Consider the following 19,954-nt stretch of genomic DNA (forward strand, 5'->3'; position numbering starts at 1 on the left):
TATCTTATTATTATTTTATACAAGAGTTACTTGCAAGTTATCATTATTCATATTTTTAAAACATTTTTGTAAATTTGCTAAATATTTGTGTTTTTTAGTATTATTTTCCAGTGCATGGTAGGTATCTTTCCATTGGGATTCTCTCGTTTTCATGGTCTAGTTTGACGTTACTCAGTATGTTGTTATTGTTGTTTCCCCGTACCCTTTCGGGCTCGGCTCGGTTTCATATTGATTCGCAGCGAACGCATTTGCTGCATTTGTCGGCCCGTGTTCATCCGCCCGTCGTTTCTGTCCAATGTTTTTGCTTGTTTTTATTTTACCTTTTTTTTTTAGTTTCTGTTATGCATTTGTTACGCTTGCGGTTTTTGTGCTGCAACCTCAGTGCCACGTTGAGCTTCGATTTTTACAATGAAAACTATTTTTTAAACATTCATGTTGTCTTTAGTATCTGTTTCCCTTTTTTGTATTTAAATTATACATGTGTGTATTTCGCAATCCTTGCCCTTAAATAAATTAAATTTATTATTTCGAACATAACAATCATTGCGTCTGGCATCTGCATTTCAATGGCATTAAATTAAATCCGATTTTTATGAATTCATGATTTTTATAGAGGACTGCAAGAGATTCCAGCATTGGAATTCCATTTGTATGCATATGCCAGCTGGAAAAATTATCAGTAAACAACAGATTGTTAATTAAATTTGTGGAACAATTGGATTTTAAGGATTCAATGCATCCTTAAACTTTTTATGGCCTTTATTTACCATGCTGAATCCCCAAAATCGATTTGCTTGATCCTTATTTAAAGGTGTAGCTCATTATTGTAATCCCTCTTTCTGGCAAACGCTCACATTATCAGAGCCATAAATTAACATAGTCCCTTAGTCTCGGAAGCCATCCGTGTTACCGCTTAATTGAACTAAAAGTTGATGCTGGTATTGCGCTGTCGTCGTTGTTTCGCCTGTTTTTTATAATTTTTTTACGCCTTTTTCTGGATGCTGCTGATGTGGCCACACATTTATGTGATTTATGGCGGATGGGAGCTGAATCAAACTAAAAGAAAGGGTGACCTGCATGCCATATTTGTGTTTTTCAGCCATTTATGCCATTCAACCATATTGCAGAGGCAGCGCTGCATGATTTTTCAAGAATGTCAACCACGAACATCTGATTTACGATAAGTGGAAGTTAATGGCTTTACAGTTCACTATGCAAGTGTTGAAGGGGCTTCAAGAAGGTTAACCCTATACCATATATAGTATGTGCATGTGAAGATAAGTGGCGGCATATGGAAAGCATATTTCATTAAATTGTGGCCAAGTCATTTATTATTGATCAAACGCTGAATTGCGCATGAAAACTTTAATTTCAATTTTACAAATTTCACATATATGTCCTTGTTTTAGTAATATATTTATGTAACTACCTTAGAAACAAACGTTTCTACAGATTGTTACAATTTAAAAAAAAACTTAACAAGTAAAACTACATCGAGCTGCACAGGCAGCACCTACACTGAATGCAAAAAGTCAGCTGACAAGGAAAACGTTGTAAGGCAATTGTTTTTAAACCCCCCGCAGCTCATGTTCAAAAGTGTTTTGTTGCCCGGATCCCTTTCAATTACTAGTCTTCTCAATTGTTTGCACTTCAACCCGCTTGAAACAATCAAGGTTTTGATTTGTTAATTAAAATACCATTCCTTGTTTACTTTGATTAAACTAGATTAAACTATTTAAACTTATGTGTTTTTTCCTTGGCAAGAAAATAGTTTATTGATTAAACTATTTGTCATGTAGTCGCATGTATTTAAGCACTCGATTCACCACTAAGGAATAAATAAATTTATTGGCGAAAAAATGAGATTCCACCTTTGGCAGGGCACCTCGTAAATTTTCGCTGGTTTCGCGTTCGCAAGATTAATTTCTTTTGAAGGCTTCTGGGGAAAAATCCTTGAAATTATGTAGATGGCTGGCTCTGGAGAAAAAACGATGTGAAATGCAAGCCGTGGAAAAATATATGTCCATCGTTGGTGCGGTGGAACAATAAATAAAAAAGGGGAGCCTGCTGAAGCCTCCAGCCGTGAAAAGTTTCGTCCAGAAATTAATGTAATTTAAGAGCCTGCACAGACAAGTTGGACCCCGGCCTCAATTAGGGTCAGGATACAGGCTGTACCCCATGTTCATGTACCCCATCATCTGCCAAATGGCGTTATTTCTACCGAAGCCCTGACCAGAAAATGTTATCAGAATGTTTTGACAACTTCCTTGACACTTTTTGCATTTCACCTGATTGTCGTTGGCGGAAATATATTTTCATTCTATTTTTTTTTCCCCTCCGTCAGCCACAAATGTGTGGTGGAACATTCACTTTTCCCCCTCGAAGTCGTTTCTCAAACTTTCATTCTGCTGCTGCGGCAATATTTGTGTTGGCCCACTCACTTTTTCCCTCTGATTTATGGCAGCTATGACTTTTTTCGGCTTGTGGCCAAACTATTTTGTACGAATGCCATAAACAAGTTTTCAAGATTCCTGCCCCTTTTTATTTTCGGAGAAAGAAATCAAAACGTAATGTTGGCTTAAAGACTGGCAGACTTTTGTTTAAGTATTTAAGCAATGGAACCAATTCAAGTCTTAATTGATGGCTCTTATCTTACTGGTTTTTCATGTGCCATATAACTATTTATTACCTTTAGTTTTTAAATGTGCACTTATCTATTCGAACAAGGCAAATGGCCGTAATTCATAACATAATCGAAGCCTAAAGCTTTTAGCAATAATTTCATATTTATTTGTTTTTAGGCTAATCACAACTTATATTTTATGGTTTTAATTAAAGAAGAAACTAAAATAAACAGGCATTAGCATGAAAGCTTTTGACTTTGCGATACAGTGCGCAACATCCGCATTCACCATCCGCCTACCAATAAGCACTCATGTTGCAGTCCCTACTTTAGCTCATTAGAAACACACACAGGTGGAAGGCCATTCATTAAATGGTGCCCCCCCCCTATAATTTCATGTAAGCAAATATTTCTGCAAAATCCCCAATGGCAAACAGAAATGTGTGGTGGGGTTGGGAATGGGGCTTAAGCCAGCACGGCCGTTGATTCCCCTCCCGTTCATTCGACGGGCTATTTGTTGCAACATTGCCTGCGGCGCAACACTTCCTGTTTGCATAGACACACACACACACACACACACACACACATCACCTCTCTTCGTTTCCCTATCAAATGTCCACCTCCTGGCATCCTGGCTCTTGGGTTCTCTCCCCTTCCAGTTTTTCTAGCCAACACAAAAATGTACATTAGCTCGGCGAGGTTTCTATTTTCAATACAAAAGCCAGACTGGGATATGCCTACATATATGCAAGCTTATTTACACGTACCTACACTCAGAAAAAAGTAAATGCTAAAAGAGCATAGATTCAAAAAAATGCCATTTAAAAATCAATACAAGGCCTAACAATCTTTATTCACTAAGATAATATTTGTATAACGAATTCTCTGATTCGTACAAATGGGAAATGTTATGTTTTCAATTTTTTACCTGAACACTCGTAAATCGCAAAAATAATATTTGCATAACAAAGGCCCTGATTTGTATTGTAAAATCATTTTTTTTTTAGCAGGAAGTGGGTTTTTAATAATCAAAACAATTTTGTTTTCTTTTACAAATGGGAAATGTTATGTTTTCTATTTTTTAGGCTTTGTTATAATGGAGAACAGTTTAACATTAAAATGTAACTATTTTTAAAGAGCCTTTACCGGGAATAGTTAGCTTTTTGTGGAGGTAACAACTGATTATAACATCTTTCTGAGTGTAGCATTTATTTTAGCAAATGGTGGCTTAGTGTGTGTTTATGCTAAAAAGACAAGAGAAAGTTAAGTGCCATGATAAGCAAAGGAGTGAAACTGGGATTTATAATTTGAGAATTTTGTTGGTTTTATTTGGTATGCGTTAATAGATATGTTTGCGAACATTGGATAATAGTGTGTTATTGATGGTAAGTTCAAGTTATGGCACATAAAATCCGCCTTTCTCCTGTCATTCTCAGATCTGTGTGCTCTGGTGACGCCTTAATTATCCTTTGAGACCGCATCGATTTATTCTTGGCAAACACATGGATTAATTGCCAACGACTCTTACATATATCAAGTAGGATATGAAATATTCCCATTCCTATTCCCTCCATTCGGCTGCGTAAAAGTTATGTAATAATACAATTAAGCATTTTCATGCTGAACGCTGCTGCGTTTGATTAACAGAAATTCCAAGTCAGCCAAGTGTAAGTATTTCAAGAGGGAGGTTTGCCTAAAGTACTCTTCACCAGTGCGCCAGATGAAAGTGGCATTGTGAAGAGAATGCAATTTAATTAAAACGAACGAAATTTCTTTTCGTTTTCGCTTATTTTAGTGGAGCAGAAAAGCGGATGCCTACAAGGAAAATACAGCGAATTTCTAAGGCTACATGTGCTTGGCAAGTTGTTTGCAAGAGTTGCTGATTATTTTGAACTAAAAAGAAAAATACTTTGATCTTATGGGAATTCCACTCAAATATTATAAGGATACTTTTCAAAGAATTGGAGCAGAGATTTAGTTAAGAAGTAAGCTAGGTAGCAGGGAATGAAAAGGAAGTCTTTAAAAACAAATTTCAATAGCTGTATATTTGGGGTATTAAAGAACGTGACAGAGAAGCAAACTCAGCCACGTTTTTGTAATTAAATTAGCATTAATGTTATATTCCTGCTCTCTTCTTGACATCGCGTATACGACATGTTGACCGCAACGTGTGTGTGTGTGTGTGTTTATTAGTCTGCCGACCACTTGAGGGAATTTATGATGCAGCTTAAGCACACAACAACTCGACTATTGAGCCATTCCCACAGTTCGTACTTCGCACTCCCCGTTAAATGCTGCCACGATCTCTCTGCTCAAAGCCATTAAATTTTCAATTTCCATTTCAATTGCAACTTTGTTGGGTAATTCATTCTCGGCTTTATGACCTGCAACGTGCTGCGTGTCCTTAATTGCCGCTACAAAAAACTATAGTCAAATTTCTCATTTTTCTTTTCTGGCTACCAAGTGGGCTATAAATAAACAGCCAGCGCTGAAACCCATCAAAACGGCTTTAACTAAATGTTCAACAAAACTTTATTCCCCTCTCTTTTTTGTTCCTCTGTCATTTTTTCCTTTATTTTATGCCATCACACAGCAGAGTCTTAAAGTGATGGAAGCAAAAAGTTTTCACACAAGTTTAACGAAGTTTTCACACACAATGCGGGGTTTAAAATCAATGTAACAAAGAGCAAAAACATAAGTTGAGTCAGCACTTGCGTTTTATGGTTAAAAAATCATGAATGCTCTTTTTAACATTGACATAAATTGTAATTATTTACTTTTGTGCTTTACAACTGGCATAATTTTATTGAAGAGGTACCAAATTTTATAAATTAAGAGCGGGAAACAAGTGCACTTTCATCAAGATATTTTATTATCCCAAGAAAAGAGCATTCATTTTCCGAAATATTAAAACATTTTAAATATATAATATTAAAGACAGATAAGGCAGATTGTAATTATAAGAAAATTTAAGGCGTATAAGGTTAAAATTCAATCACCAAGATATTTTCGATTGCCTACATTTAAGATAATAATAAGTTCAACAATTTCAATTTCAAAAATTTAATTATTTTATTTTGACTTAAAGGTTGTATGTAATTACAAGAAAATTGAAGGCGTATAACATATAAATTGAAAATATTTACAAACTAGTAATAGGGTTTATTTGGCTGATTTTGTATTGGATCAAATAAAGCGAAGGGTTTTGGGCTTGGTGGCAATGTCGGAAGTTCGGGTTAGGCCAAAAACACAGACTTGTGGCCGGAAGTGTGCACGCTGGCATCTGTGTTGGTGTGTGCTCCGTATAGTTCGTACAAGGAGGATGATGGTGTAAGTGCTTTTCCAAGCAAATTGCCAATGTAAATGTTGCAGCAACCAGCGGCAGTGGCAGTGGCAACAACTAAATGCGGCCCCCATAGCAGCTGTGTAAACAACGGCAACAAGAACAACAAACCCGAGCGCCAGGAGTAAAGTATTTGCTGATGACGTCAAAAGGCATGCTTACACTCACACACACCACCCAATTTTAGCACCACTTTCCCCCAGTTTTCCACAGTTTTGCACACTTTTCCCCACTTTCCCCACCAAGCAGACAACTCAACTAACTGCAACTCAATTCTGCAGCGGAAAAGCAACGCAACCAAAATGGCCACAACGGCGCTTCCTGGTCGCCGTTTTGCGTTTTGGGTTTTGCTGAGGCACGCGCTATTTGATTTGATTTTATTTGCCCGCCTACTCCTGCAAAGGACGTTAATGCTCGTCGGCGAAAATGCTCGTCTGCAGCGAAAGGATAATGATGTGGAAATAGTTTACCCCTTAGGCACTTGTCGGGAAATGGGAGGAATTTGCTTAAACGTTTTCTATAATTTCACAAATATTTTATAAAAGAAATTGCATTTAAACTTAACCGAATTCAGCAATCTCTCTGCTTATTCTGTATTTAGAATAATATAATGATTTTTTCTAGTGTCCATTGGTATGTTGTAATATATTTCATTACATTTAAGGGAATTATAATTTACAGTTGTAACAATAAAACGCAGCTATTAATGTAATATACATGTATCTGCAGTGCAAAAAAAGTTCAAAGCCTCGGGTAAAAATGCTATAAATTTAAATGCCTCTAGTTTGATATGCAGCGAATTTTTAATGAACATCTTTGCATTGAAACAGCCTTCGTGGCTCTCCTTTTACTCATTTTTTTTCCTATCTTTTCCTGCTTCTTTTTTATACCTCATAAGATGAGAACGTCTGTGCTGGCGCTGCAGAAAATTAGTTTTTCCAAGAAAAACGCTTTTTGAGCGTTCAGTGGAGCACATTTTTCTGCCTTTACCTTTCACCAGCCCGGCCAGGCCTGTAGCCATTTCTTAATACAGGGGTGCAAACACGGTTTTTTTCTAAAATCATTTTAAAATTTGAAGCCAGACAGTTTTGGGCATTTGTCAGAATTGTTTTTTAATATTTAATGAGCTAGCTAGAAAGCTTGATTAAAATCAAAAAAAAAAATATAATAAATGCAAACACAACGATTTCCAAGCTTGATAAATAAATTTAAATTACAAATGGCTTAAAATTTAAAATTGCTTAACACAAATGTGTGCTGAAAATAATCTAGATTTTATTAATTAAATTGTAAGCCATAAACAATATTTAGAATGTACTTTCTTGATTTTGTAATTAAACAAAAAACATTGTTTTCTTAATAAGAAGCTTATATTACCAGCCATTCCGAGCTTGAGTGTTTGCCCCTCAGATTGTGCCACGCGGCGTATGCTTAACGCCCGCCTAATTAGTACATTATGCACCTCGCATGTGAAAAGCAGTCGACTCAACTCAATGCCTCTATGCCTTGCTCCACTTACAGGCTCAGACGTCTTGCCACTTTCAACTGCAACAGGAGCAGAAGCCACAAAGGACACAAAGGACAAAAGCAATAGCAACAGCAACAGCAATAGCAACAGCAACAGCAACAACAGCAACTACAGGCAGCGACGCGAACAAAAGCCAAGCGTGATTGTGGTAGACGCGCGTCGGAGTTGTAGAGCAACGCCTTCACATTGGATTACGCGCAGTTTTACTTTAGAGCGGTGCCAATTAGTGGCCAACAGCAGCAACAACAGCAGCAGCAACAGCACCAGCAGCTCGTGCAGCAGCAATTGCTAGCCCAGCAGCAGCAGCAACTGCAGATCCAGCAGCTGCAGCAACAATTGCTGCTGCAGCGACTCGAGCGTGAGTTGCAGCAGAACTACTCGTGTCTGCGGCAACGTTGGCTCACCGACTACGCAGCCCCCCACCAGCAGCAGCAGCATCTGGTCCAGCAGCAGCAGCTCTTCGCGGCCCAGCAGCTGCAACTGCAACACCAGCAGCACCAGCAACTGCAACACCAGCACCAGCAGCAGCAACAACAGCAGCAGCAACAGCAACAGTATAGCTACTACTTCAGTCGCGGCAGCACCAACACCGATCTGGGTCTCGGACTGGGCCTGGGCTTCGGTCTGGGCAGCGGCAATCTAGCCAGGTAAACTCGCAATCACTTCATGTCGAGGCCTGAAATTTTTCAAATTTTATCAACATCATCTTAGCCCTGAATTACGCTTTATTACTTTTATTTAAAAAGCTAATAATATATTTATGGCATTTTATTATATTAGATTCATTTTGTTTAGCTTTTCAAATACTTAAATAAACTCTTAATATGATTTGCTAATATATATGCAAATTAAATACAATAGTTATTGCTTGTACAATTGTCTATAAAAAGTACGTTTTCTTTAGTTCTTAACTCCCAAAAACGCTGCCATAAACATACTTAATCACCTTAAAGCACACATGGTCCAAATTGACATGAACGTTTTATGGTCTTACTCTCATAAGCTGAAACTATGCGCTTTGGTGCATTAAAAGCATTCCAGAAATTTTTTGTTTGCAAAAAAGCGTTGAAGGGCTTTACATTTTATTACTCATACGTAATGTGTTGCCTTTGATATAATAAGTGACCTAACGGGTCGTATGAGTATTTTTAACGGAAGCACTTAACCTATTCGTAAATATTTATATATAAAATCATATTGCACTAAATAGAGGAGCCAAATTAAAAATGTATTATTAATTTAATTGTTACTCAAAAACACAGAAATTGTATTATGTTATTCTTACTTTTTAGCTGGTACCATCTGCCCTCCACGTCGGCGCACATCTATATTGGAACGACCAGCAGCGGCGGTGCAGCGGGCAGCACTCCCTATCCCCCGTATCCGTACCGCAGCGTGGGCGGCTATTCCGGCGGCGGTTATCCGGCGGCGGCGCTGATCAACTTCGATGCCTCGCCCACGCCGTTGTTAGCGTCAGCGGGAAGTTCACCGGGCTATCTGCCACCGTTGGCCATTCCGGCCGCCCTACCGCCACCACCGCCGGCGCCGAGTGTAGCCACCGACTATTACTTCAGCAGTCGCAGCACCCGGACCGTTCCGCCCCCCATACCGCCCACTCCGGCGGCCGTTGCAGCAGCGGCATCGACAGCAGCTGTCTCCACCTCGCCGTTCCGGGAGTACGGCGGAAGTGCGGCGGAGGAGCTGCAAGCTGGCGGCTATCGCTACAAGGCCACGCCCCGCAGGCGGTACGACGCCTACGACAACTACGGCTATCTGCCGGGCTTCGCCAGCACCACTGAGGACGAGGAGGACCTGCTCGAGGAGTGCCTGCCGCAGGCCCTGCTCTCCACGGACTGCTCGAGTCTCGAGGAACTGCGCTTCTTCCACTTGCAGGAGGAGGAGGACGAGGACGAGGAGGACGACGAGGAGGTGGCCACGCAGCTGGCGCACATCCTTGACCTGCCGGACTTTCTGCATCCCTACGGCAGCAGCGGCCGGGACAGCCTGCACAGCCACAAGACGCCGCCGCAACACGAGTACCAAACGGAGCACGGCTCAGCCGCAGCGGGAGGAGCAGCAGGATCAGCGGGCTCGGCAGGATCGGCAGCGGGTAGGAGTGTCCACGAGGATCAGCGCTATCAGCCCTACCAATACCAACAGCAGCAGCAGCAGCAGCAGCATCATCAGCAACAGCAACATCAGCAACACCAGCAGCACCAGCAACACCAGCGACAGCAGCAGCAGCAACATCAGTCGCACTACCCACAGCAACACCAGCAATTCCAGCCGACGCAGCAGCAACTGCAGCAGCAGTCCTACCACTCCTACCAATACCCTTCGCAGGACAGCTGCGAGGGCTTCAACCAGTTCGCCACCAACGCCAGCAGTTGCCTGGGCAACCAGAGAATGATGGTTAGCAAATTGTGGAACAGCTGCTTCCCGGAGTTCACCCCGGACCATGTGCATCGCCACAACTTTTACCTGTGCCAGGTGAGCTCTATCAAATACATTATTTAAACTGCGTAGGTGTGTGATTCAATATATAGGAGAATTATAATAAGAGAAGACAAATTACCAAAACTAAAGATACAACTTAAATAAAGTTAGACAATCTCAGTTTTATTAGATAAAAAAAATTAACAAAAATTAATGAACAACTTATTTAATTTTAAGAATAACTAAGTGTCTATTTATTATTATCATTATTAATTAGCTTCAAAATTCAGCATATTTATAAAATAATAATTATTAAAATAAATTTTTAAAATAATTAAAAAGTTGCAAGATATACACCTCAAGTAATGATTAAGTCAAATTTTAGAGTTACAAATTTAAAGTAGTCAATATTACTTTATTGAGCTAATTGAATTGTGGTTAGGACAACCACGGCTTGCAGGGATTTGTGCAATTTTGAAAGCTTTGTTACTATAGTAATCTTCTTCTTAATTTAGTGGCAGCGCAACACGCAGGTGCGCATCGTGTACCTGTTCTACCGCTGGATAACGGCCATCACCTGCCTGGCGGCGCTGGTCTGCTCTTTGCTGGACATCGGGCGCACGGACGAGCACTTCGAGCACCACTATGCCAAGTGGTGGATCTACCTGACCCACTGGGGCCTGCTCTTCTGCACGGTGCAGGCCTGGCTGGCCGCCTGGATAGTCACCCAGGGTATGATGGTGGAGCGCGAGGACTTCGAGATCGTGCGCCAGGCGAAGAAGAGCCGCCTGCACCACCTCTACTGGGTGCTCTACACCTGTGCCACTGTCTATGCGTTCATCGTCACCATGTGCTACTGGCTCTTGGTCCACAATCCCGGTAAGTGAGCCAAACTGGTTCCAAAGAACTCTTCTTCCATTAAGATTCGACCGACAGTTAAATTGAGGTGTGCCAGGAAAAAAGTATTAAGCCCTTTCTAATTTTTTTAAAATGACTTTGCTGAAAAGTGGCCAAAAAGTTGCAGTTATAATTCTATAACTTTTTTATAGACATCCGATTTCGAAAAGGTATATCTCTAAAGTCTCGTGGCTTTATTCTCTAAAAATCTGCATTTAAAAATAGGTTTGTAATTTCGGGTCGATTTCTTGCAATTTTTATGATGTAACCCCTTTCTAAACTTCTGAAAAATGGCTTTGCAGAAGTGGCCAATAAGCTGCAGTAATAATTCTATAACTTTTCTTATAGAAACCCGATTTAGAAGTGGTATATCTTTAAAGTCTTGTGGCTTTAATCTCTAAAAATCTGCATTTAAAACTTGGTTTGTAATTTCGGGTCGATTTTTTTCAATTTTTATGGTGTTACCCCTTTCTAAATTTCCAAAAAAATCGTGTTCGCAGAAAAATGACCAAATCCCTGCACCTCTAAGTCCATAACTTTTCTTTCCGGAATCCGATTTTCAAGCGGTATATCTTTAAAGTCTTGTGACTTAAGCCTCTACAAATCTGCGTTTAAAGTTTGTTTTAATATTGTGAGTTGTTATTTTTAACGATATAAATCCGTTAATTTCCGATAAAATAGCTTTGCAGAAAAGTGACAAAAACACCAGAAGTTTTAATTCTATAACTTTTCTTTTAGGCATCCGATTTCAAAGTGGTATATCTTTAAAGTCTTGTGGCGTTAATCTCTAAAAATCTGCATTTAAAACTTGGTTTGTAATTTCGGGTCGATTTTTTTCAATTTTTATGGTGTTACCCCTTTCTAAATTTCCAAAAAAATCGTGTTCGCAGAAAAAATGACCAAATCCCTGCACCTCTAAGTCCATAACTTTTCTTTCCGGAATCCGATTTCCAAGCGGTATATCTTTAAAGTCTTGTGACTTAAGCCTCTACAAATCTGCGTTTAAAGTTTGTTATAATATTGTGAGTTGTTATTTTTAACGATATAAATCCGTTAATTTCCGATAAAATAGCTTTGCAGAAAAGTGACAAAAACACCAGAAGTTTAAATTCTATAACTTTTCTTTTAGGCATCCGATTTCAAAGTGGTATATCTTTAAAGTCTTGTGGCGTTAATCTCTAAAAATCTGCATTTAAAACTTGGTTTGTAATTTCGGGTCGATTTTTTTCAATTTTTATGGTGTTACCCCTTTCTAAATTTCCAAAAAAATCGTGTTCGCAGAAAAATGACCAAATCCCTGCACCTCTAAGTCCATAACTTTTCTTTCCGGAATCCGATTTCCAAGCGGTATATCTTTAAAGTCTTGTGACTTAAGCCTCTACAAATCTGCGTTAAAAGTTTGTTTTAATATTGTGAGTTGTTATTTTTAACGATATAAATCCGTTAATTTCCGATAAAATAGCTTTGCAGAAAAGTGACAAAAAACCTGCAGTTTTAATTCTATAACTTTTCTTTCAAGCATCCGATTTCAAAGTGGTATATCTTTAAAGTCTTGTGGCTTTAATCTCAAAAAATCTGCATTTAAAACTTGGTTTGTAATTTCGGGTCGATTTTTTTCAATTTTTATGGTGTTACCCCTTTCTAAATTTCCAAAAAAATCGTGTTCGCAGAAAAATTACCAAATCCCTGCACCTCTAAGTCCATAACTTTTCTTTCCGGAATCCGATTTCCAAGCGGTATATCTTTAAAGTCTTGTGACTTAAGCCTCTACAAATCTGCGTTAAAAGTTTGTTTTAATATTGTGAGTTGTTATTTTTAACGATATAAATCCGTTAATTTCCGATAAAATAGCTTTGCAGAAAAGTGACAAAAACACCAGAAGTTTGAATTCTATAACTTTTCTTTTAGGCATCCGATTTCAAAGTGGTATATCTTTAAAGTCTTGTGGCTTTAATCTCTAAAAATCTGCATTTAAAACTTGGTTTGTAATTTCGGGTCGATTTTTTTCAATTTTTATGGTGTTACCCCTTTCTAAATTTCCAAAAAAATCGTGTTCGCCGAAAAATGACCAAATCCCTGCACCTCTAAGTCCATAACTTTTCTTTCCGGAATCCGATTTCCAAGCGGTATATCTTTAAAGTCTTGTGACTTAAGCCTCTACAAATCTGCGTTAAAAGTTTGTTTTAATATTGTGAGTTGTTATTTTTAACGATATAAATCCGTTAATTTCCGATAAAATAGCTTTGCAGAAAAGTGACAAAAAACCTGCAGTTTTAATTCTATAACTTTTCTTTCAAGCATCCGATTTCAAAGTGGTATATCTTTAAAGTCTTGTGGCTTTAATCTCTAAAAATCTGCATTTAAAACTTGGTTTGTAATTTCGGGTCGATTTTTTTCAATTTTTATGGTGTTACCCCTTTCTAAATTTCCAAAAAAATCGTGTTCGCAGAAAAATGACCAAATCCCTGCACCTCTAAGTCCATAACTTTTCTTTCCGGAATCCGATTTCCAAGCGGTATATCTTTAAAGTCTTGTGACTTAAGCCTCTACAAATCTGCGTTAAAAGTTTGTTTTAATATTGTGAGTTGTTATTTTTAACGATATAAATCCGTTAATTTCCGATAAAATAGCTTTGCAGAAAAGTGACAAAAAACCTGCAGTTTTAATTCTATAACTTTTCTTTCAAGCATCCGATTTCAAAGTGGTATATCTTTAAAGTCTTGTGGCTTTAATCTCTAAAAATCTGCATTTAAAACTTGGTTTGTAATTTCGGGTCGATTTTTTTCAATTTTTATGGTGTTACCCCTTTCTAAATTTCCAAAAAAATCGTGTTCGCAGAAAAATGACCAAATCCCTGCACCTCTAAGTCCATAACTTTTCTTTCCGGAATCCGATTTCCAAGCGGTATATCTTTAAAGTCTTGTGACTTAAGCCTCTACAAATCTGCGTTAAAAGTTTGTTTTTATATTGTGAGTTGTTATTTTTAACGATATAAATCCATTAATTTCCCATAAAATAGCTTTGCAGAAAAGTGACAAAAAAAACCTGCAGTTTTAATTCTATAACTTTTCTTTGAAGCATCCGATTTCAAAGTGGTATATCTTTAAAGTCTTGTGGCTTTAATCTCTAAAAATCTGCATTTAAAACTTGGTTTGTAATTTCGGGTCGATTTTTTTCAATTTTTATGGTGTTACCCCTTTCTAAATTTCCAAAAAAATCGTGTTCGCAGAAAAATGACCAAATCCCTGCACCTCTAAGTCCATAACTTTTCTTTCCGGAATCCGATTTCCAAGCGGTATATCTTTAAAGTCTTGTGACTTAAGCCTCTACAAATCTGCGTTAAAAGTTTGTTTTAATATTGTGAGTTGTTATTTTTAACGATATAAATCCGTTAATTTCCGATAAAATAGCTTTGCAGAAAAGTGACAAAAAACCTGCAGTTTTAATTCTATAACTTTTCTTTCAAGCATCCGATTTCAAAGTGGTATATCTTTAAAGTCTTGTGGCTTTAATCTCTAAAAATCTGCATTTAAAACTTGGTTTGTAATTTCGGGTCGATTTTTTTCAATTTTTATGGTGTTACCCCTTTCTAAATTTCCAAAAAAATCGTGTTCGCAGAAAAATGACCAAATCCCTGCACCTCTAAGTCCATAACTTTTCTTTCCGGAATCCGATTTCCAAGCGGTATATCTTTAAAGTCTTGTGACTTAAGCCTCTACAAATCTGCGTTAAAAGTTTGTTTTAATATTGTGAGTTGCTATTTTTAACGATATAAATCCGTTAATTTCCGATAAAATAGCTTTGCAGAAAAGTGACAAAAAACCTGCAGTTTTAATTCTATAACTTTTCTTTCAAGCATCCGATTTCAAAGTGGTATATCTTTAATAATGGCTTTAATGGCTTTAATCTCTAAAAATCTGCATTTAAAACTTGGTTTGTAATTTCGGGTCGATTTTTTTCAATTTTTATGGTGTTACCCCTTTCTAAATTTCCAAAAAAATCGTGTTCGCAGAAAAATGACCAAATCCCTGCACCTCTAAGTCCATAACTTTTCTTTCCGGAATCCGATTTCCAAGCGGTATATCTTTAAAGTCTTGTGACTTAAACCTCTACAAATCTGCGTTTAAAGTTTGTTTTTATATTGTGAGTTGTTATTTTTAACGATATAAATCCATTAATTTCCCATAAAATAGCTTTGCAGAAAAGTGACAAAAAAAACCAGCAGTTTTAATTCTATAACTTTTCTTTGAAGCATCCGATTTCAAAGTGGTATATCTTTAAAGTCTTGTGGCTTTAATCTCTAAAAATCTGCATTTAAAACTTGATTTGTAATTTCGGGTCGATTTTTTTCAATTTTTATGGTGTTACCCCTTTCTAAATTTCCTAAAAAATCGTGTTCGCAGAAAAATGACCAAATCCCTGCACCTCTAAGTCCATAACTTTTCTTTCCGGAATCCGATTTCCAAGCGGTATATCTTTAAAGTCTTGTGACTTAAGCCTCTACAAATCTGCGTTAAAAGTTTGTTTTAATATTGTGAGTTGCTATTTTTAACGATATAAATCCGTTAATTTCCGATAAAATAGCTTTGCAGAAAAGTGACAAAAAACCTGCAGTTTTAATTCTATAACTTTTCTTTCAAGCATCCGATTTCAAAGTGGTATATCTTTAAAGTCTTGTGGCTTTAATCTCTAAAAATCTGCATTTAAAACTTGGTTTGTAATTTCGGGTCGATTTTTTTCAATTTTTATGGTGTTACCCCTTTCTAAATTTCCAAAAAAATCGTGTTCGCAGAAAAATGACCAAATCCCTGCACCTCTAAGTCCATAACTTTTCTTTCCGGAATCCGATTTCCAAGCGGTATATCTTTAAAGTCTTGTGACTTAAGCCTCTACAAATCTGCGTTTAAAGTTTGTTATAATATTGTGAGTTGTTATTTTTAACGATATAAATCCGTTAATTTCCGATAAAATAGCTTTACAGAAAAGTGACAAAAAACCTGCAGTTTTAATTCTATAACTTTTCTTTCAAGCATCCGAGTTTGAAGTGGTATACCTTTAAACTCTTGTGGTTTAGTACTCTAAAAATCTACATCCAAAAATTGGTTTGTAATATGGAGTCGATTTTGAAAAATTTTTTGAAAAACCATTTCAATACATAAGTAAAATCAACCATTACATATATTTATGAAATTTTACAAAAGTTATGCTAAAAAACTATAATGTAAAGCAATGAATTCATTAAGCCAATTGCTAAAAAATAAACACGTGACAATTTAATGAAATATGCACAGCATATAGAAGGACTTACAAAAAACATAAGAACCGAAAGGATCAGCACCAGACCCCCATTGATCACTCAAATCTTGACCTGATAATCCCGGCTAGCCGCCGTGGGCATCCAAAGTTTCCACCGACATGCGGTGGGCAAAAATAACGCCGCTCACGGTGAATGCAAAGTTGATGAACATTTTGGCGGACGCCTCCAAGTACTGGTGGGCCAAGTAGCCAGTGCGCCTGCTGGGCAGGAAGAGCTTCTGGGAGTTGTACATGGCCCAGGGTCCGAAGAAGACCAGGCAAATGCTGGCCGGCACATAGTAGCGCATCTGCAGGCGGCAGCCCAGAGCCACGGAGGAGACCACGAAGACGACCATGCTGGCCAGGATGAGGATCCAGAGGTTGGCGGTGAGGAAGCCGGGCACCCACAGTCCCAGCAGCGTGTACACGACCAGCACTCCGATGCCAATCAGGATGAATGGCCAGGTCAGATCCTGTTCGAGGATGTGCAGGCACACTACCAGCAGCGTGAGGCTCTCGAAGATGCAGCCGAACACTATCCAGTTGAGCGGGAAGGTGAACTGCAGCCGCCGGAAGCCGACGAAGGCCAGCGTCAGGTTGATCCACGAGAGCAGGAACAGCAGCACGGACAGACTGCGATTGGCAGGATTCAGCTGCGGTCGCCAGCGGTACGTGGAGCCCAGCCACTGCAGCGAGGCCAGTGTCACCTGGATGCCCAGCAGCAGGCAGACGTAGCTGCGAAAGAGGCACTGGGATTGCTGCCGCTGCGGCTGGAATATGTTGTACGATGTGCCCGCCTCCACCACCGAATCCTCCACACCCGCTTGACTGGACTCCGTCTCCACGTATCGAGTGTTTTCGGAGAAAGAGGATCCAACGGATCGCAGGCTTAAATTCGGGGCTGATACTGATCTGGTTATGCCTGACATACTGGCTGTCAGGCCGAGCTCTCACCTTTGACACTTAAAAAACAGGCCCCGGAAAACACCGAAAACCAAAAGAAAGAAAGAAAAACACCCACATCGATGGGTGATCAGGAGCCGGGAGATGGCCTCCAGCGCCTTCGTCTCAGGGTGCGTCTGTGGATCTACGGCATCGCCCTGGTGTTCATTGTCCTGGCCATCGGACTGCTCATCCTGCCGGACCTGATCAAGGGATATCCCCTGGTGCCGGACAGCCTGGCCACCTATTGCTTCTTTGGCATTGGCTTGTTCTCCCTGTGTGTCTTTGTGTCCGTGATCTGGCTGCGTCGCAAGTTCCCCATCAATTGGATTATGAGCTGCTCCATTGCCGCCTGTCTGGCTCTGGGAACCGTCTGTGTCCTGTCCGAGCAGCCAGCTGGACATGCTCTGCTCTTGAGCCTAGAAATCCTCATCATGATGGCCCTTCTACTGCTGATTGGCTCCCTGCTGCTGCCCCAGTGTCCCAATGTGGCCTACCTATTCCTCACCTGGTTCATATTCGTGGTGCTGTCCAGTGTTCTCATGGTCGCCGTGGCTGTTCACCTGGAAGATCGCTTACTCGTCTACGAAGTAACCGTTCACTTTGTGCTCTGGCAAGTCGGATTCCCGGTGGCAGTGTTCCAGGCGCAGGTGATCTCCGGCTTTTGGGGCAACTTGCCGCCGCTCCTTGACAAGCCGCTGTGCTCCACCATGCTGCTGCTCGACTTCCTCGCCTGCTACGCCGTTCTGGACTCCGCCCCCGACATTGGATACGAACTCTTTTACGTCAGCCGAGCGTCGAACCAAAAGTTTATGGCCAGAGTCATTGAAAGGCAAATGTGAGAAGGAGCAGGGACTTTTTAAATTGGAGAGCTCTGCAACAGCCTGCCCAGAAGGGAAAATATCTTACACATATAAATTTATGGAAACTACGAACCGCTATATAAAGTTACAAAGATATATTGAACTGTCTAATCTTTAGAATAGAAGACAACCTTTGTATTTTACTCAATTTTATACAAAATTTGTAGTTTTCAGTTTAAATTGAATGAGATTGTCTTCTTAAAAAAAATGTAAAAATAAAAAGCTAGCCATAGAAATCAGTTTTCAGAACTATATTTTTAAAACAATCTAAATCTTTAAAAAAAAATAAGCGTACACTGACAAAAAAATATATTTAATATTTATTAAGTAAAATAAATATTGAATCATAATATTAAATACAATGTATATTAGTTTCTATTTAAATGTGGTTTAAATTTAACTTACATTTTTAGATATTTAAATCCATTCCGATCTTACACATTTTTAATATTTACATTTTTAAAATAACTAAAAACCGCAAAGGATGAAAATCAAAGCGAAAAATATTTAAATTAAGCCGAAAACATTTGGATTTACTAGGTTTATTTTTACCAGCGTATTTGTTTATATGAAAATATATACTAAACAAATTATAAACAATTAAATATTACTACGGTCTAACAAAACTTTTACTCTTTCAGAGATTCACAAGATTGATGCGCTAAACATAATGGTGCATGTGCTCAACACGATTATAATGCTGATCGATTTGGCCATTGTGGGGCACCCGATAAAGATGAGCCACGCCTACTTCACCACCGGCATCGGCCTGGCCTATGCCATATTCACGGGCATCTACTTCTTGGCCGGCGGCACAGACAGGTGAGTTTTGCCAGGTGGCTAGGGAGGATTGGACATGGCTTACAATAAGTAATATTCTCTTATAGGAAAAACCAAACTGCCATCTATCCGATGATGGACTGGACCAAGCCGGGCAAGGCGATCATTGTGACGGCCTGTGCGATCATCTTCACGTTTTTTGTGCACTTCTGCTGCTACCTCTTGTACCGCGGCAGGGTGTGGCTCTTCACCAAGCTCTGCATCCGCGGGCGTCACAATCGCGATGGGGAAATGGGCGAGGGTCTCAACGATGACTCTGGATCCCGCATGGGCGGCGCAAGCGGTGGAGGAGGAGGAGGAGGAGGAATCGGAGGCGGAGGAGTATCCGCCAGTGGCGGAGGAGCAGCTGGTGGCCTGATGGCTGCCGCTGGCGATGTGGGCAGCAGCCAGGACTACGCCCACCAGCAGCAGTATCCCATTGCCCACACGGAGCAGCCGAGGGCGGGCAGCCATAGCCACCACCACCAACAGCAGCAGCAGCAGCAGCAGCCGCCGGGCAGCTACCAGCTGCCGCCGCAGTACTCCGGATATCTGCAGCAGCCGGTGGTGGCCGGGGTCAATGTGGGCGTGATCAGTGCCGAGGGCGTGTACCAGCCCATTGGCACGGACACTGGACGCACCAGTGGCGGCGGTCCGGAGGGCAAGCACAAGTCATCCGGCTCGGGATCGGCAACTGGTGGAGCTGGTTCCGGATCTGGAGCAGGAGCAGGAGCAGGATCTGGTGCGGGATCTGGTGCTGGATCGGGCTCGGCCTTGACGCGCACCGTGGCCCACCTGGAGGCGTCGCAGCGGGAGCAGTTCCTCAACCCCAACAAGATTGTCGAGTACAAGATGTAAAGGCGTTGCACCCGGCACCGGTATACGTTCCACTTGTCCATGAAGTTTCTGGAGAAGCACTGTGCCCAGTGCGAGCAGCAGCGCCACTTGGCCTGAGTATCGAGCACTGAGCACAGTGGTTAGTTCTTAGAGTATTGCTTTCGAAAGACGTCTAGTTTTCGAATACCTGCCAGGCCAAATCGATTGATCGGATCGGATCGATTGATCGGCTCAAATCAGTATTGCACTTGGTATTTGCTTTTTTTTTTGGCAAAGTAGTTTGTAACCGTAGTAGTTTCGTAATTTTGTAAAAGCTTTGCCAATTTTTTGAATGTGTGTAGACGCTTTTCAAATGTAGCACCGCAAAGGTA

General features: G+C 40.0%; 3 protein-coding genes across 3 annotated transcripts; 2 read left to right on the plus strand and 1 right to left on the minus strand.

Moving 5' to 3' along the window:
* The first annotated feature begins 6,683 nt into the window (after nt 1–6,683).
* On the plus strand, nt 6,684–19,604 carry LOC108149220. Its single transcript, XM_017276651.2, has 6 exons — nt 6,684–6,719; nt 7,666–8,141; nt 8,787–9,984; nt 10,446–10,809; nt 18,569–18,749; nt 18,815–19,604. Exons 1-6 carry the CDS (start codon nt 6,684–6,686, stop codon nt 19,602–19,604), a joined length of 3,045 nt encoding a protein of 1,014 aa, XP_017132140.1.
* Nucleotides 15,988–17,051, minus strand: LOC108149452. Its single transcript, XM_041710620.1, has 2 exons — nt 16,136–17,051; nt 15,988–16,077 (listed from the first exon to the last, which is right to left on the minus strand). The coding sequence occupies exon 1, from the start codon at nt 17,049–17,051 to the stop codon at nt 16,209–16,211; it is 843 nt and encodes a 280-aa protein (XP_041566554.1). The 3' UTR covers nt 15,988–16,077; nt 16,136–16,208.
* On the plus strand, nt 17,142–18,166 carry LOC108149453. Its single transcript, XM_017277045.2, has one exon. The coding sequence runs from the start codon at nt 17,148–17,150 to the stop codon at nt 17,904–17,906; it is 759 nt and encodes a 252-aa protein (XP_017132534.1). The 5' UTR covers nt 17,142–17,147; the 3' UTR covers nt 17,907–18,166.
* Nucleotides 19,605–19,954: the final 350 nt, after the last annotated feature.

This window comes from Drosophila elegans, unplaced genomic scaffold (assembly GCF_018152505.1).
Source record: "Drosophila elegans isolate 14027-0461.03 unplaced genomic scaffold, ASM1815250v1 contig_814, whole genome shotgun sequence".
Lineage (NCBI taxonomy): Eukaryota > Metazoa > Arthropoda > Insecta > Diptera > Drosophilidae > Drosophila > Drosophila elegans.

Bases quoted from the DNA above. Each gene is read 5' to 3' on its own strand.
- LOC108149453 (XM_017277045.2), top strand. From the start codon at position 17,148: ATGGGTGATCAGGAGCCGGGAGATGGCCTCCAGCGCCTTCGTCTCAGG.
- LOC108149220 (XM_017276651.2), top strand. From the start codon at position 6,684: ATGTATCTGCAGTGCAAAAAAAGTTCAAAGCCTCGG. The intron at 8,142-8,786 runs GTAAACTCGCAA...CTTACTTTTTAG, and splicing joins GGCAGCGGCAATCTAGCCAG to CTGGTACCATCTGCCCTCCA. The intron at 18,750-18,814 runs GTGAGTTTTGCC...ATTCTCTTATAG, and splicing joins TTGGCCGGCGGCACAGACAG to GAAAAACCAAACTGCCATCT.
- LOC108149452 (XM_041710620.1), bottom strand. From the start codon at position 17,051: ATGTCAGGCATAACCAGATCAGTATCAGCCCCGAATTTAAGCCTGCGA.